This window comes from Xenopus tropicalis, chromosome 3 (assembly GCF_000004195.4).
Source record: "Xenopus tropicalis strain Nigerian chromosome 3, UCB_Xtro_10.0, whole genome shotgun sequence".
NCBI lineage: Eukaryota > Metazoa > Chordata > Amphibia > Anura > Pipidae > Xenopus > Xenopus tropicalis.
Window position 1 is genome coordinate 95391915 of NC_030679.2, and position 17034 is coordinate 95408948.

The 17034-nt window shown below is 37.8% G+C and overlaps 1 protein-coding gene and 4 non-coding genes across 7 annotated transcripts in view; 4 read left to right on the plus strand and 1 right to left on the minus strand.

The window, feature by feature from the left end:
* Positions 1–496: 496 nt before the first annotated feature.
* Positions 497–17034, minus strand: part of LOC100485279 (putative protein ZNF720) — a 52623-nt gene continuing 36085 nt past the window's right edge. For 2 of the 3 annotated variants that reach the window (XM_012971404.2, XM_002937884.4), the window contains exons 2-5: positions 5653–5913; positions 3376–3502; positions 2199–2303; positions 497–1690 (exon numbers count right to left, since the gene is read on the minus strand). In XM_012971404.2, coding sequence (XP_012826858.1) covers positions 1485–1690; positions 2199–2303; positions 3376–3502; positions 5653–5892 — 678 coding nt within the window. In that variant the 5' untranslated portion in view covers positions 5893–5913 and the 3' untranslated portion in view covers positions 497–1484. The remainder of the gene's footprint in view (positions 1691–2198; positions 2304–3375; positions 3503–5652; positions 5914–17034) is intronic. The other variant, XM_012971407.2, reaches the window with a different exon arrangement.
* On the plus strand, positions 13924–13997 carry trnai-aau. The gene has a single exon. It is a non-coding gene; the product is annotated as a tRNA-Phe (tRNA).
* trnad-guc lies at positions 14997–15068 on the plus strand. The gene has a single exon. It is a non-coding gene; the product is annotated as a tRNA-Asp (tRNA).
* Positions 16031–16102, plus strand: trnad-guc. The gene has a single exon. It is a non-coding gene; the product is annotated as a tRNA-Asp (tRNA).
* Positions 16717–16788, plus strand: trnad-guc. Its single transcript has one exon. It is a non-coding gene; the product is annotated as a tRNA-Asp (tRNA).

Here is a 17034-nt window from a genome sequence, read left to right on the forward strand (position 1 = left end):
AATCTATTTGGATTTTGCCAAAGCATTTGATACCGTTCCCCACAAACGACTGCTTTCTAAACTAAGGTCTATTGGCCTTAGTGAAGTCGTTTGCACATGGATAGAAAACTGGCTACAGGATCGGGTACAGAGGGTGGTTGTTAATGGCACATTCTCTACTTGGAGTAAGGTTCTCAGTGGGGTCCCTCAGGGTTCTGTACTGGGTCCACTTTTAACTTGTTAATAAATTACTTAGGGGAGGGTATTATTATTATTAATAATACCCAACTTACTATGTTACTATGTCTGCTGCAAATAGAGTTTACACCTGGTCAGTAATTTACTAGCCTGGCAGGTAAAAATGTTTGGAGGATGCAGACTGAGGACAGTCAACTACTGTTACATTTTTTTTTTGAGTCTCAAAGTAGTGAGCCAGATCAGCAGCAGAACAAGGGACTAGGCTTAGGTAACTGTTCCAAACCATATTTTTACATTAAAAAAATCAAGAAAATGCTGCTTTTTTTTTAATTGATGTACTATGCAAAGTTGATTGAAATTATGTTTACTTTTCAAAAACCTCAAGTTGCCCTTTAATAGGGAGGCAAGACTGATCTATAGGTAGGCCAGAATTTTCTTCCCAGAAAGGTGCAACCTTAGTAGCAAAGTAAATACTTTGCAACTAAGGTTGCACCTTTCCAGGAAAAAAAATCTGGCCTACCTATAGATCAGTCTTGCTGCTCTATTAAAGTGTTTTTCTTACTGGAAAAGTCAATATTTTTTACGATCAGCAGTTGGTAATCCCAAGTATGCCACCTTTCATACCATACTGAACAATATTTGTCAGAAATCAAAAATATAAGACTTGTCTGTGGTAAACATGACTCAGGGGTGGAATATATTCTTACACAGCAAGGAGTATTATCAGAAATGTGTGGTACCCAAATAATGGGTTTTCTGTATTTTGTTATTCCTGTATTTTAGCTTGCTGCATGACTGATTCTGTCCCTAAACTCTAATTCATGTTCATTTTTTATTAAGAGGACTATTTCTGCTAAAATAAAGCGTTGCATATGGCTTATAAGGAATACGTGTGTATGCCATAGGCTTCCCAGCAAATACTATGCCAATCAAGCCTCCCATTCCATTTGGACTTCAATGGAAAATGTGCTGGCACACACAGTGACGGCCATGTCTAGGGCAACAATTTATTTCTTGTACAAACTGCTTTGTTTTTGCTTCAATAGCTTTCTCAAAGTCCAACAACATGTGTAAAGGACTCTTTTTAGGCTACAGCAACCAACCTCATGCCCTCCCAGTAGGAGTTGTACTCCAAGACCTGCATAGCCTTGGACTAAGCGTGCATTAATCTCATCTCATATGAATGATAAAGAAAATTACAAATATAAGTAAACTTTTTACACAACTGGGGCACCCCATACTTATATTGCTATTTAATGAAATGTATATTTATCATTTTCATGGATGCATTGTTTTGCCCATTCAGCCTATAAGCACACACAGACATTATACATATACATTCTTCTATGCAGACTTGAGAGTTGCACTGGTTTTCTATGTGTGAGGTTTCTTGATTTTACTTTGGGCCTCAGTTCTTGTTCTCTGGGTTTGTCTGAAGATGCTTCATCTTGCAATGAGCATTCAGGTGATTGGATCTCTATTCTGTTCTTTGAAATCCTAGGATCACAGTCTGCTAAGAAACAAAAAAGTTGAATCATTCTCCATCCATATTCCAAGTGTAAAATCCTTTTATAAATGCCAACTCTGCATGATACTGCCCTGATTGACTGGATTTTCTATCTAGCCTGATTGATATCCTTAAAGCCCAATCAGGAAAGGGGCTTATTTTTTTATATGGGGCAATCAATCGCAAATTTGATCAAGAAAAGTCCAATTGACAGACAATATTTGCCTTTCTGGGGAACCCTTAATAAAATTTGGCAATTTTCAGGAAATTAGTCATATTGTACAGTTTAAATGGTGCTTGTTGACTCGAAATAATTTACCTCACCAGAGCAATAGATTGAGTTAGCCCTCTGGGTGGGGAAAACCGTACTGTCACTTATAGCAGCACAACAGTCAGAGTTTTGCTTAGAGCTGGTGCCAGCTTTGGTGCCTAAAACTTTAAATAAAACTGCCTCTACCTGTATGCAATATACTTTAACAGTGTAGCACTTTTGTTTAGCCAGCAGCCCACTCACTTTTGATGGTGTCTTTAATTTTCATTGGCCTCTGATCTCTCTTAATATATAGCTCGTGTCCTTTTTCAATAGCTGTTATAATTCTAGGCTTAAAACGGAGGTAGCCTTAAAAAAAAGAGAAAAAAAGAAAAACATTTCTGTCATTAGAATAAATAGCAGAACACTGATTGCATGGAATATTAACAGAAAATCACACAGTCACAGTTCTAGTGTTTGCACTGCCATTATTTTAACTTCCCATTATTTTCGGTAGAAAGTGCAAGTAACAAAACACACTGGCCTGTTATAGTGTCAGTGCACTTTAATGCTTAAATCTACTTTAATGCTAAAGGATGCATGTCAGCATAAGATAAAGAACTAATGAACATTATATGCCTTATTTACTTACAAATTTTGTACACAAAAAAAAACAATTTTCAACAGGAAGAATCAACATGCTACTACAAGGACCTATCAGAGGCTGTCAGTGTAGTTCCAAGGTAAACTGTAGCTGATCTGTCCAAAATTTAAATTTTATGTGCTTATGCAACTTGTTGGCTGGAGCATGATGCAGGGGCAGCAAAAGAAGTGGAAAGCAGGTGTAGCTAAAAATACAGAAGAATAGCATTAGGCTTATCCTATCTAGGGACTATCCTACAGAATTGGTCCATTTGGCCGCTAACCAATTGATTTATAACTTGAAGGGTTGGCCAGTATGGTCTCCTTAACTTCCAGGTACATTCTTTTAACACATTAACGCATTATTTCAACCACTAATGGCAGCTGTATCTTAATGCCAGCATTGGTTTGTGGTTTAACAATACAGTACCTAAAAGAAAAACTGTTCTTGGAATATGCACACATATACTGGTATATATTTTCTTTTCAGAATTGTCTTTAGTAATTGATATTAATAATAATAATATTATGTAACTTCAGACACACCAACCCAATTGCAGAATAAACTAGTGTAGAATAAACTGTACCACCCAAGCCACGTCACAAAACACATCTCAATCCCACCCAGGCCATGCTCCCAGCCATGCTTCATGCTCAGTCTGTTTCAGAGGATCAGTGCTTTTCAGTGGTGGTAGGTATGTCAAATTAGAGTGACTGGGCTGTTACTGCTGGTGACGGTGGTAAATCATGGTGATGCCCTAAACATTAGGGTGAGCTGACATGCCTATAACTTTTATACCAAGTAAGCGAAGAGTCTGATAGTTTTCTATCATCACATCCTTGTACAGCGCCTTCTGTCCTTCTTTTAAACTTTTCCACTCCTCTTCTGAGAAATAGATAGCAATATCATCAAATGATAGCTCCATCTAAAAAAGAATTTGCATGCATTCATTAACCTTTTGGTACCAAGCCAAATATTCAGTATCAGTGAACTTTCCCAAATGGCACATGCAACAAATTAAAATCTGTTAATAACATATTCATGTAAGTGGAATGTAAGTCATAAACATCAGTAGAAATGTTTATCCTACAATAGAGAAATTATACCACATTTAAATCTTAAGAAAAGCATTAAAGGAAACCATACCCCTGAGCAATATAGTCTCTATAAAATACATTGCATAAACAAGCTCAGATGTAAAGCCCTGCTTCATCTAAATAAATCATTTTCATAACAATATACATTTTTAGTAATATGTGCTATTGGGTAATCCTAAATTGAAAATTTCCATTTTAAGAAGTAAGGGATCACAAAATTCACAGTGCCAAGGTACATATATATGCTAGGCCACATCAGCCAATTAATGGAGAGAGTTCTGCCTTTTGCTCCCACACTTCAGAGCTGCATTATTTCTGGTCATTTGATCTCAAGAGAGCACACAGCCCATCACAAAATGGTGGCTCATGGGAAAAGATTATAGTTAATATATTTATGTATTAGTTCTAGTAACTAGAACTGGAGAGAAACTTTTTAAAAATTACCTACTAAATGACTTACAGGGATTCTATTGTGATTTTAATGGTGTACTTTTTATTTCTAAATTACACTGTTTACATAGCAAATAATTCACTCTACCATTTAAAATGTTATTCCTGAACCAGCAAATGTATTTTTTCAGCTGTCATATTGGTGTATTGAGTCTGAGCTTTCAGAGACAGAAGGAGACAGTGCTACACATTAGAACTGCTTTCAGATAACCTATTTTCTCCTACTCCCATGTAACTGGAGGAGTCCCAAGCCAGACTTGGATTTTTTACTATTGAGTGTTTCTGATATCTACTGGGAGCTGCTATCTTGCTCCCTTCCCATTGTTCTGCTGATCGGCTGCTGGAGGTGGGGGTGATATTGTTCCAATTTGCAGCTCAGCAGTAAAGCAGTAAAGTGTGACTGAAGTCCCATGTGAAATTTCTAGGTCACATCTTTTTTAAAAAATGACACCCATAATGAAAGCCAGCTTGGGTCCCCCAATAATTTCTCTCTTAGAGAGACTGTGGGTCCTAAATCTGGGTGAGTTGCCTTTGTGTATTTTTTATACACTCCACAGGTTCTTCACATGAAAAGGATAATAAATATAATAAATATCTGTTCTCCAGACTGACCCTGTTCTTGAAAATATTTTGAATATTGGCTGCAAATTTGTGAAAAGGAAATATAGAACTCTTGGTAACATATTAGCACCCAGCATGATTCCCTCCACAAAAACATCCACTTCCTCTTCTTGGTTGACCTACAAAGGCATGTACAAATGTGGCTCTACCCGGTGCCTAATCTGCACTCATGTGTCTGTAGTGAGAACTTTCATATCCACAGTGACAAGTGGAAGCTATTGTATTAGACAATAGGGCTGCGTTAGCGTGCGTTAAAATTTTTATCGCGTCTAAATTTTCGGCACTTAACGCTCGATTCACTATAAGCATACTTGCGTTAATTTACGCACAATGCTGCATTCGGCATTTACCGCATGCGCGCTAATTGACGCCTATTATTATGTGCGCTAATAGTTGCCGTGTATAAATAGTAGAATATAAATAGTAGCCAGATATAAATAGTGCATATAAATAGTAGCCGTATATAAATAGTAGCCGCATATAAATAGTAGCCTCATATAAATATTTATATGCTACTATTTATATGCGGCTACTATTTATATGCACTATTTATATGTGGCTACTAGTTATATGCTACTATTTATATGCACTATTTATATGTGGCTACTATTTATATTCTACTATTTATATGCGGCTACTTTTCTGCGCATTAATTAACGCATGCGTTAAAATTACTGCATACAGTTGCGCACAAATTAACGCATGCTATAATACTGTAGTGAATCGCGCGCTAATTGTCGCATCCATTTTAACCCAAAAAAGCATGCGATAAAAAATTAACGCACTTTAGTGAATCAACCCTAATATATTAACTGTAATTCAAGGAATGTAATTTACCTCAACAGAATTCAGGTTGAAAACATGATATGCAGTACAAAGTATTTCCCAACTTCCACACATTGTTTACCTTTTCCTTTAGCCCCTTCGACTGAAGAGCAGCTTTCCTGTGTAATTGTGACATTACATGGAGACGAACAGATGTAGAGTGATTATGGGTAACATTTATGCTTTTTGCACATATTGTGCAATAAACTTGATGAGAGTCTTCTGAAGCATCAATAATGAAAGGGAAAGCCTTGTTCCAAGTTTTCTTCATTTTCCTTTTGCGATGCATAGTACCTGTATGCTTCTTATACACTGACGTCATGTTCTACACTATTACTCCTGTCTGGGACCATAAAGCAAAGCATTACTTTCACAGTCAAAGCTACCAATATAAATATTGAAAGATTATCCCTGACATTTAGACCTTTTTACTGTGTGGCCCCAACAGTCCAAGACATGATGATAATAGAACACATATTATTGGAGATTATGGAGGCCATACAAACTCTCTTAGAGCATCACATCTGAGCAATGGTCATCCAGTTCTAGTGAATTCTTAATAATACAGATGTAATTTGTCAATCGTAACAAATCACTTTCTAACATAGATGGCTGGTTAGTAGTAGGTTAGAGTGTGGTGCTAATAACACAAAGGTTGCGGGTCTGAACCTAGTATGGGCCACATCTTTTAAGAAAGGCTACTCCTGCTTTCCACAGTATAACCACTAATACTGGGTTTGATCCCCTATACAGCCATTACTGTATAGCTTATTGAGTTATACCTGTACATATACAGATAGGATAAGATGGGCTCATCCTACTTGCTAAGGGGATAATGGAGTATATGGGAGATGGCCTTCTTGTAATTAGGAACTTTCTGGATGATAGATTTCCGGATAATGGATCCTATACCTATACTACAGGGATCCATCTTAAAACCTGTTATCTACAATTGTTTGTTTTTAACCAATTTTCTTTTTCTCTGCAGGACTGTACCTTGTACTTGGTGATAAGGAAGCTGCATAAATCTATGTTAATGGCAAAACAATGCTATCAGGTTTCTTAAATATTTACCGCTTTTCCTGCCAAGCAAGTAAGTTATACATGCTTGTAGAAAAAGCTCTATCATATACGTGCTTTGCAGTTAAGGGTTCTCTCTCGGCACTGGCGGCTTTTGCTGCCGGAGCAGAGATATCTGGGGTATCTTCACCTTGGGGCCCCTACATGCCACATTTTTAGGTAAACCTATGCACATTGGGCATCAAACTGTTCAGTGGACCCTGGGGTACAAAATAAGGATGTTTTATCATGGTACCTAATAGTATGTTGGAAGTAGGATGCTGCAAAGTAAAAGCTTTGAGTTGATTTTCAGAAATCTCATCAAAATTGCCAATTTTACTTGATACTTTGGAGTAGAAAGACAGGGGTACCTATTTTAGATTTGGAGGAATGTGTACTTTCCAAAAATATATGGTTTTCAGGGGTAAACTTAGTTTTTTGTGGCTTTACCCAACATAAAATGCAGTAATTGTGTTGATTTTGCAGTAAATAAAATGACAGAAATGATGAACAATATGGGGGTATTTTGACTTTGGGGCCCCTACATGCCATATACCTAGGTAAACCTATGCACATTGGGCATCAAACTGTTCATTGGACCCCTTGGGTACATAATTAGGATGTCTTATCTTGGTACCTAATAGTATGTGGGGAAAAAAGATGCCGCAAAGTGAAAGCTTTGAGGTGATTTTCAGAAATCTGAAAATTGCCAGTACTTTGGAGTAGAAAGTAACTGAAATTACAGAAATGGTACACCATATGGGGTTATTTTCATTTTGGGGCCCTTACATGCCACATACTTAGGTAAACCTATGCACATTGGGTAACTATTAAGAGGACCCCTTTCATTCATATTTAGGGTTACCTAATGATATCTGGGATATAAGATGCTGTAGATTGGAAACTTTGAAACAACTTTTCAAAAAAATTTTAAGAAAACTAATACTCTTAGGAAAGCATTGTAACTTGTTAATTTGGACTATCAAATTGTACCCATTCTGGATTCATCAATATCCAAAAATATATAGTTTTTAGGGTAAACCTTCTGTAAGTGGAATATTTGGCCTTGAAATCTAAAGTATGAAGATTTCCGGAGCAGTGCTATGGAACCTTAGTATGTACTGCTGGAAGTTTTTGACCTATACAAGTGATACATTTCCATAAAACTATATATATTTGGTATTGGCATTTTCATAGACATGGGACTTTGCAAGTCAGTTATATTTTTGTGCATAAAATAACTCATGTTTTTGATATAGGTGACTATATTATGGAAAATATTATTTTTCTTCATTTTTAGACATTTAGAAGCCTATATCTTGTTACAGAAGTGGAATTACACAAAAATTCTAGTGTATTTTAAGCTTAGGTTGTCCGGAAAAAAAAACAATATATTGTTTTCCCAAGTAAACTAAAAGTATCCCCTAGGAAAGCCCCCTAAAGTAAAAGAGCTCAAAATGTTCAAAAACAGACTGGCGATAAAAGTTCTGCTTTGACCAAATCGGCTGGCAGTTAAAGGATTAAAGGGGTTGTTCACCTTTAAATTAACTTTTAGGGTGACATAGACATTGATATTCTGAGCCAATTTGCAACTGGTTTTAATTTTTTTTATTATATTTTTTTGGCCAACAGCTCTCCGGTTTAAAATTTCAACAATTATCTGGTTACTAGTGTCTTGTTTACCTAAGCAACCAGGCAGAAGTTTAAATGAAAGACTAAAGGTGGCCATACACGTGGCGATTTGCGATCTTTCGTGCGACCATCAGTCGCACTAAAGATCTTTCAATCCGCCACTAACGGTCAGGGCTGAAACGGCAGATAAGGAGGTAGAAACAATAGGATTTCTACCTCCTTCTGCCGATTCAGCCCTGAAGGCAGATTTGCTCAGGCGCCTTCTATGGCGCCCGATCAAAATCTTTTAACCTGCCCAATCAGCGAGTCCACCGATATCAGCAGCCTCCTGCGATATTGGTTGACTCGTCGACTTGCCATACACGCACCGAATATCGTACGAAATGAGGTTTTGTATGATATTATTGGTGCGTGTATGGCCAGCTTTAAATACAAATAGGAGAGGGACTGAATAGAAAGATAAAGAATAAAAACTAACAATAAGGGCTTAACTCCACAAAAGTAATAATGTAAAGTCAGATCAGATACGGTCAGATTGTGAGTTTTGTTTCTGCATCTATATCCATGTATAATCAATGTATTTCAATGAGAAAAAAAGAAGTCTGTCATACACCATTAGATTTTATCTCGTCAAATAAAGATGCATCCTTTTTTACTGTAATAGGAACATAGCACCTGGTTCCTGAAAGAACCAAGTGAACACACTACCCAGCAATCCTTGTTAGAATAGTGTTAAGCCTGTCACGCAGGAGACTGGGACCTGATAGGGAGGCTTATGGTTTACTAATTACTGGACAATGGGGAGCAAAGATTAGCAACTATAGCTTATGGGGCAGATTCATGAAATCACAATTCGAATCCCAAATGGGATAAATTCGGATTGGATACAAAAATTTCTGAAGATCGCAAATATCGCACAAATGCTTACGGAAAAATCGTATTAGTTACGATAACATCGTATTGGCGACCCGAAAGTCCCAAAATTTTCGTACCAAATGATTATAAACAGTGGGATAACTTTCCAATTTTTTCATACAAGCGTACGAAAAAGTCGCGCAAGCGGCAAAAAATTCGGCGAAAATACGCTCGGAGCATTTGTGTCTTAGTAAATCTACCCCAATGTGTTGCCAAGTTGAACATGTCAATGTTTTTCTCAGTGAATATATTTCTTATGGTGCTATTGATATGAAATTTACACCAGCCATCTGTAACAACCCAAGTAATCCACACATGAAGAAATCTAAACAAAGTCCATAAATTAAGTTATGTGTAGTAAAGTGAAATGACACAGGGAATAAGTATTGAACACGCTTACTGAAATGTATTTAATAGAAAAGCCTTTGTTGGTAATGACAGCTTCAAGGCGCCTTCTGTATGGAGAAACTCGTTGCATCCATTGCTCAGGTGTGATTTTGGCTCATTCTTCCACACAAACTGCCTTCAAACTGTCTTGAAGGTTCTGCTGGCTTCTTCTATGAACTCTGATCTTCAGTTCTTTCCATAAATTTTCAATTGGATTGACTGGGCCTTTCTAGCAGCTTTATTTTATTTTTCTGAAACCAATTAAGAGTTTCCTTGGCTGTGTGTTGTGTCCTGCTACACTTCTCCATTCATCCTTCCTTCAATTATATGAAGTCTTCCATTACCATATGAAAAAGAGCCCCACACCATGATGTTCCCACCTCCATACTTCACTGTTGGTATGGTGGTTTTGGGGTGATGTGCAGTGCCGTTTCTCCTCCAAACATGGTGTGTGCAATGGCATCCAAGGAGTTTAATTTTTGTCTTATCTGACCAGACTATATTCTCACAGAATTATGAAGTAAACTTTAAACGAGCTTCAACATGCTTTTTCTTCAACAGTGGAGTCTTGTGCAGTGAGTATGCATTGAGGTCATGTCGGTTGCGTGCATTATTGTTTTCTTTTAAACTGGCCGGTCATGGCTGGTTTAGGGTGAAATTATTTTCTTTACACTTCCAGATTATGGCCCCAACAGAGCTCAATGGGCCATTCAGAGGTTTAGAAATACAACTGTTACAAATGCCATCAGTATGTTTTGTGACAATAGAGAGCTCTTTGCTTTTACCCATCATGAGATGCTTCTTCTGTGATACCTTGGTAATGAAAAACCTTTTTAAAGGCCATCAATTAGGACTAAACCGGCTGATATTAATTTGCACTGATTTCAGCAGGTTTTTTTTTCCACCTCCTTTTTTTCATGTGTTCAATACCTATTCTTTGTGTCATTCCACTTAATTACACATACCTTAACCCTTTCACTGCCAGCCATTTTGGACAAAGCGGAACTTCTACTGCCAGACAGTTTTTGAACATTTTGCACTGTTTCACTTTAGGGGCCTTTCCTCGGGGGGACTTTTAGTTTACCCAGGAAAACAATATATCATTTTTTTTAGGACAACCTAAGCTTTTAAAATATGGTAGAAATTTTGTGTAATTCCAATTTTGTAACAAGATATAGGCTTCTAAATGTCTAAAAAATGAAAATTGTTTTTTTCCATAATATAAACATATATACCAGAAACAAAAATTATTTTATGCATGAAAATACACCTGATTTGGAAAGTCCCATGTCTCCTGAACATGTCAATACCAAATATATATAGTTTTATGGAAATTTCTCACTTGTATAGGTCAAAAACCAATTTCCAAAGCACTGCTCCAGAAAGTTGAATACTTTAGATTTTAAGGACAAAAATTCCGCTAACAGAAAGTTTATCCCAGAAAATTTTACATTTTTAGAAAGAACAGATTCTGGGGAATCCAGAATAGGCACAGCTGTCTGCCCACTCAAAACTATCAAGTTGCAATGCTTTCCTAAAGTTATTGGTTTTTATCAAAATTTGTGAAATTTTTAAAAAATCGCTTCAAAGCTTCCAGTCTATAGTATCTTAACTCCTAAAGGTCATAAAGTAACCAAATAAAACACCCTAAATATGAACGCCAGGGGTCCACTGAACAGTTTGATATACAATATGTATAGGTTTATCTAAGTATGTGGCATGTAGGGGCCCTAATGTGAACATACCCCCATATGTACTGTCATTTCTGTCATTTCAGCTTCTGCAAAATCAATATTTACATCATTATATGTGGAATAACGCTAGTAAAAAGTAAATTCACCCCAGAAAGCCATATGTTTTTGGAAAGTACACATTCCCCCGAATCTAAAATGGGTACCCATGTCTTTCTACTCCAAAGTACCAAGCAGCAAAGCTTTCCAAAAGTTGGCAATTTCGATTTCAAAAAATCCACTCGAAGCTTCCAGTTTCCAGCATCTTATCTCCCACATAGCATTAGGTACCAAGATAAAACAGTTTGATGCCCAGTGTGTATAGGTTTACCTAAGTATGTGGCATGTAGGGGCCCCAATGTGAATATAATCCCATATAATCTATCATTTCTGTCATTTCAGCTTCTGCAAAATCAACACATTTACATCATTATATGTGGGATAATGCTAGTAAAAAGTACATTCACCCCAGAAAGTCATATATTTTTGGAAAGTACACATTCCCCGAATCTAAAATGGGTACCCAATCTCTTTCTGCTCCAAAGTACCAAGCCATAAAGCTTTCCTAAGTGTGACAATTTTTATGGCATTTTCAAAAATCACCTCAAAACTTCCACTATGTAGCATCTTATTTACTACAGGTCATTAGGTACCAAGACAAAACACCCTAAATATGAACCCCAGAGGTCTACTGAACAGTTTGATGCCCACTGTACATAGGTTTATCAAAGCACATAGCACTTAGAGACCCCCAAATATACCTTGTGCACACTAATTTCATGGCTTATCTTTACCTAATTCAATAACACACGGCAGTTTTATGAGGGTAGAAACTGCATTAATGTAGGGTGACCCCTAAAAACCCTATATTTTTGGAAAGTACACATTCTGACAAATCCAACATGGGTAAAGAGTCCTTTCTACACCAAAGTACCAATCTGCAAAGCTTTCCTAAAGCTAGTGGTTTTTATGACATTTCAGAAAATTGCATAAAAATATTGCAGTTTGCCACATTTATCTCACACAATTTCTTGAATACAATGGCAAATCACCCCAAATAGGAACACCTAAGGTCTACTGAACAGTTTGATGCCCAATATGCATAGATATACCAAAGTCTGTGGTATGTACTGAACCCAAAATGAAATTAGCGCATATGGATTTCTCGCCAACTCAGCTTTCGCACACAGAGCCCCCTGACAGCGTATTATGTGCCGTAAGACCCCCTAACTATACAGAGACCCCCCGAAAACCATATAATTTTGGAAAGTACACATTCTGACAAATCCAACAAGGGTAAAGAGTCCTTTCTACACCAAAGTACCAATCTGCAGAGCTTTCCTAAAGTTAGTGGTTTTTATGACATTTCAGAAAATCGCATAAAAATGTTGCAATTTGCCGCATTTATCTCACACAATTTCTTGCGTACAAAGGCAAGTCACCCCAAATAGGAACACCAGAGGCCTACTGAACAGTTTGATGCCCAATATGCATAGATTTACCAAAGTCTGTGGTGTGTACTGACCCCAAAATGAAAATAGCGCATAAGGATTTCTTGCCTGCCAACTCAGCTTTTGCACAATAAGTCACATGACAGCATTATTAGTGGTCAGAATATCTGATCCAATAGTCACACTGTCAAAATAAACAGTTTTTGGGGGAAATAAAATTAAAAAAAAGAAGTAAAATGAAAAAAAAAAATTTAAAAAAGTTTTGTGAGTTTGTGTATACATGTGCACATGTAAAAGTTGTGTGACAGTGTGTATATGAGTGTATATGAGTGTAATATAGGTGTGCAAAGTGAAAAAAAAAAACCCAAAAAAACCTGTGCTAAATTGTGTTGTATGTGTGTATAAATGTATATAAATGAATGTAAGTGTGTGTAAAAGTGTGTAGAAATAAAAATAAAATCACACTTACCTGTCCTGAAGGTCAGATCAGTTCCCTGCTCCTCCACCGGTGCAGAGAGAATAGTTTAGGCAGAAAGAACGTAGGTACTGCGGTGTTGGCAGGGAACTGCTTTTTTTAAAACAACGTAGTACCTACGTTCATGGCAGGGAAAGGGTTAATTTAAAGACTTATTTGTTTGGATTTCTTTGTATGTTTGGATTACTTGGGTTGTTACCGACATCTATAATACTGACAATACTATAAGTTTGTACCAGCATGGTTTTATGAGTAACAGATCATGCCAGAATAATATAATTGCCTTTTATGAGGAGGTGAGCAGAAACCTTGATGCTGGAATGTCAGTGGATGTCATCTACTTAGACTTTGCTAAAGCTTTAACTTAATTTGAGAATTAATAATTCATAAAAGATGTTCTTTTCAAATGTGTTTCTATTTATGAAAATCATTTTCATATTTTAAATTAGATGAGATACCTTAACCAGAAAGATCCTCATCCAAAATAGCAAATTAAACCATATCAAAGTTAGAGGCACACACACATAAGGTATGTAATATGATCTTTGTAGTTTCATCATTGTTTAAAAACAGAACCTTTAATGCAGGGCAGTCTAAGGTCTTTGGAGACCATGAGGGCCATAGAAGCTGTCTTGGAGGGTTACGGCTGGACTGTGATCACACAGATATAGTATGAATTGTATCAAACAGAATCTTGACTACATGGCCGGTTAGCTCAGTTGGTTAGAGCGTGGTGCTAAAAACGCCAAGGTCGCGGGTTCGATCCCCGTACTGGCCATGCTTTTCTTACTTTAAATATATGAACAATTTCAATACATTTTAAAAACGCTTTAAAATCCAAGCCTGAGACGCGGGAAACCGAGGTTCGATTCCCCGACGGGGGGGCAGTACTTTAAATAAAAGTGGGTACTGTGAAAAGGGCCCTACCATGACAGCAGAAAGGGAGGGGAAGGCCCATTCACCAGGCAAACTACAAATATAGGATTCACCGAATCCAGGATTCAGTTCGGGTTTCGGACTTGGATTTGGATTTTGCCCAATCCACGCAATGTATGCTAGAGAAATTCTGGCCCTCGGCACCGCAGAAGTTGGACAGCATTGACCTAGGATAGTTGTAGAAGTAAATCCAGATATGAACACTTTGTAGTACTGTACTGTGAAAAAGGGCCCTACCATGACAGCAGAAAGCGAGGAGAAGCTGTACTTCTCTCCCAATGCAACATGCCAATATAATACATCTGCAGACAAAACAAAAATTGTGGTACCCTGTTAGCCAGTGGCAAAAATCCACCATGCGTCGCATGGTGGATTGTGTAGATGGAATATCACCTTAATTTTAAACCTGGAAGAAAAATTTTAACTGGTAATTTTTAATAAAATATTGAAAATAATAAAACTTTGTGCAGGATAGGCAATTATTGGAGATGGGTAGAATAATTTTTTTTTTTACTTAAAACTGTAATGTTACTGTTACTTTAAGGCCCATTCACCAGACAAACTATAAATTAGGGATTCACCGAAGCCAGGATTCAGTTCAGGATTCGGTCAAGATTCTGTCTTTTTTTGGCAGGATTTGGATTCGGCCGAATCCACACTCCTGGCTAAAAAATACAATACAGCATAAGTCTGAGGTGTGAATAATGCGGGGGAGGGGGGCAGTTAAACTAAGTACTGATATCATTTAAAGCTTACACAAAAGTAAATGGTTACAACAGCGGAACAGATTGGGGGAGTTGCAGACAAGACCGTGGGATGTAGCATATTTCAAATAAGCCATTCCTCGTTAGTATAGTGGTGAGTATCCCCGCCTGTCACGCGGGAGACCGGGGTTCGATTCCCCGACGGGGAGGTATCATTTTACATAAATATGCGCACTGTGAAAGGGGCCCTACCATGAAAGCAGCATGAAGAGAAGCTGTCCTCATCTGTCAGTGCACCATACCAACATGATACCGTGGCAGATAAAACTCTAGCCTACTAAGACAAACTGATGTTTCGAACTTCTCAGACATGATTCTCAGTAGTAACCTTGGCTACAGACATCAAAAACTGCTTTAATTAACTGATTAAATTATGCACTGCATTAATCAAATTCAAATAGTATCACCTAGAATAGTGCTATCCATCTGGCGACCCCCGTCTGTGTGGCCCCCTCACCTGTCTGGCTGCTTCGACTGTTTGGCTGTTTACCTTTGTGTAAGCTTTAAATAATATCAGTACTGAAATTAACTGACCCCCTGCATGGTTCTCACCTCAGATTCAGGCTGTAATCCCCCTGTCTTGTTTAAAAATATAATCCCCTGTGTTGTTCACACCTTTTAATCCCTGCATTGTTCTACCCCTGCAGTGTTCACAGTGTTCTGGGAGTTTGTTAGCAGTTGGAAATAGCCATTAAATTGTCCCCAAGGTGTGTAATTATGTGCTAGAGGTTGCTGTGCTACCCACAGGTGAGGAGGAGGCATATGGATTTAAGGGTGTGTCTTAATTTGACATAATATAATTCTGTCATATATGAATAACGGTTGATATCCCCGCAGTAAGGACCAAGCATTTATGTTTTTGCTGCACTACCACCATTGTGATAAAATGGGTGTGGTTTGAAGTAGGTGTGATTTTAAAAAGAGGAGTGGTCAAAACTGGCTTTCATTAGCGGCTCTCCACTATGTATGCTAGAGAAATTCCGGCCCTCGGCACCGCAGAAGTTGGACAGCATTGACCTAGGACATTTGTAGAAGTAAATCCAGATATGAACACTTTTTCTAATAAATAAAAGACTACTGGAACAGTAGCAAGAAAACTCTTAGCATCCAGTCCTCGTTAGTATAGTGGTGAGTATCCCCGCCTGTCACGCGGGAGACCGGGGTTCGATTCCCCGACGGGGAGGGAGAGTATTTTAAACAAAACTGAGTACTGTGAAAAGGGCCCTACCATGAAAGCAGAAAGCGAGGAGAAGCTGTATTTCTCTCCCAATGCAACATGCCAATATAATACATCTGCAGACAAAACAAAAATTGTGGTACCCTGTTAGCCAGTGGCAAATGGAATATCACCTTAATTTTAAACCTGGAAGCAGAGTTTTAACTGGTATTTTTTAATAAAACATTGAAAATAATAAAACTTTGTGCAGGATAGGCAATTATTGGAGATGGGTAGAATAGATTTTTCTTACTTAAAACTGTAGTGTTACTGTTACGTTAAGGCCCATTCACCAGGCAAACTACAAATTAGGGATTCACCGAAGCCAGGATTCAGTTCGGGATTTGGTCAAGATTCTGTCTTTTTTTGGCAGGATTTGGATTCGGCCAAATCCACGCTCCTGGCTGAACAATACAATACAGCATAAGTCTGAGGTGTGAATAATGCGGGGGGGGGGAAGTTAAACTAAGTACTGATATCATTTAAAGCTTACACAAAAGTAAATGGTTACAACAGCGGAACTGATTGGGGGGGTTGCAGACAAGACCGTGGGATGTAGCATATTTTCAAGTAACAGCCATTCCTCGTTAGTATAGTGGTGAGTATCCCCGCCTGTCACGCGGGAGACCGGGGTTCGATTCCCCGACGGGGAGGTACCATTTTACATAAATATGCGTACTGTGAAAGGGGCCCTACCATGAAAGCAGCATGAAGAGAAGCTGTCCTCATCTGTCAGTGCACCATACCAACATGATACCGTGGCAGACAAAACTCTAGCCTACTAAGACAAACTGATGTTTCGAACTTCTCAGACATGATTCTCAGTAGTAACCTTGGCTACAGACATCAAAAACTGCTTTAATTAACTGATTAAATTATGCACTGCTTTAATCAAATAG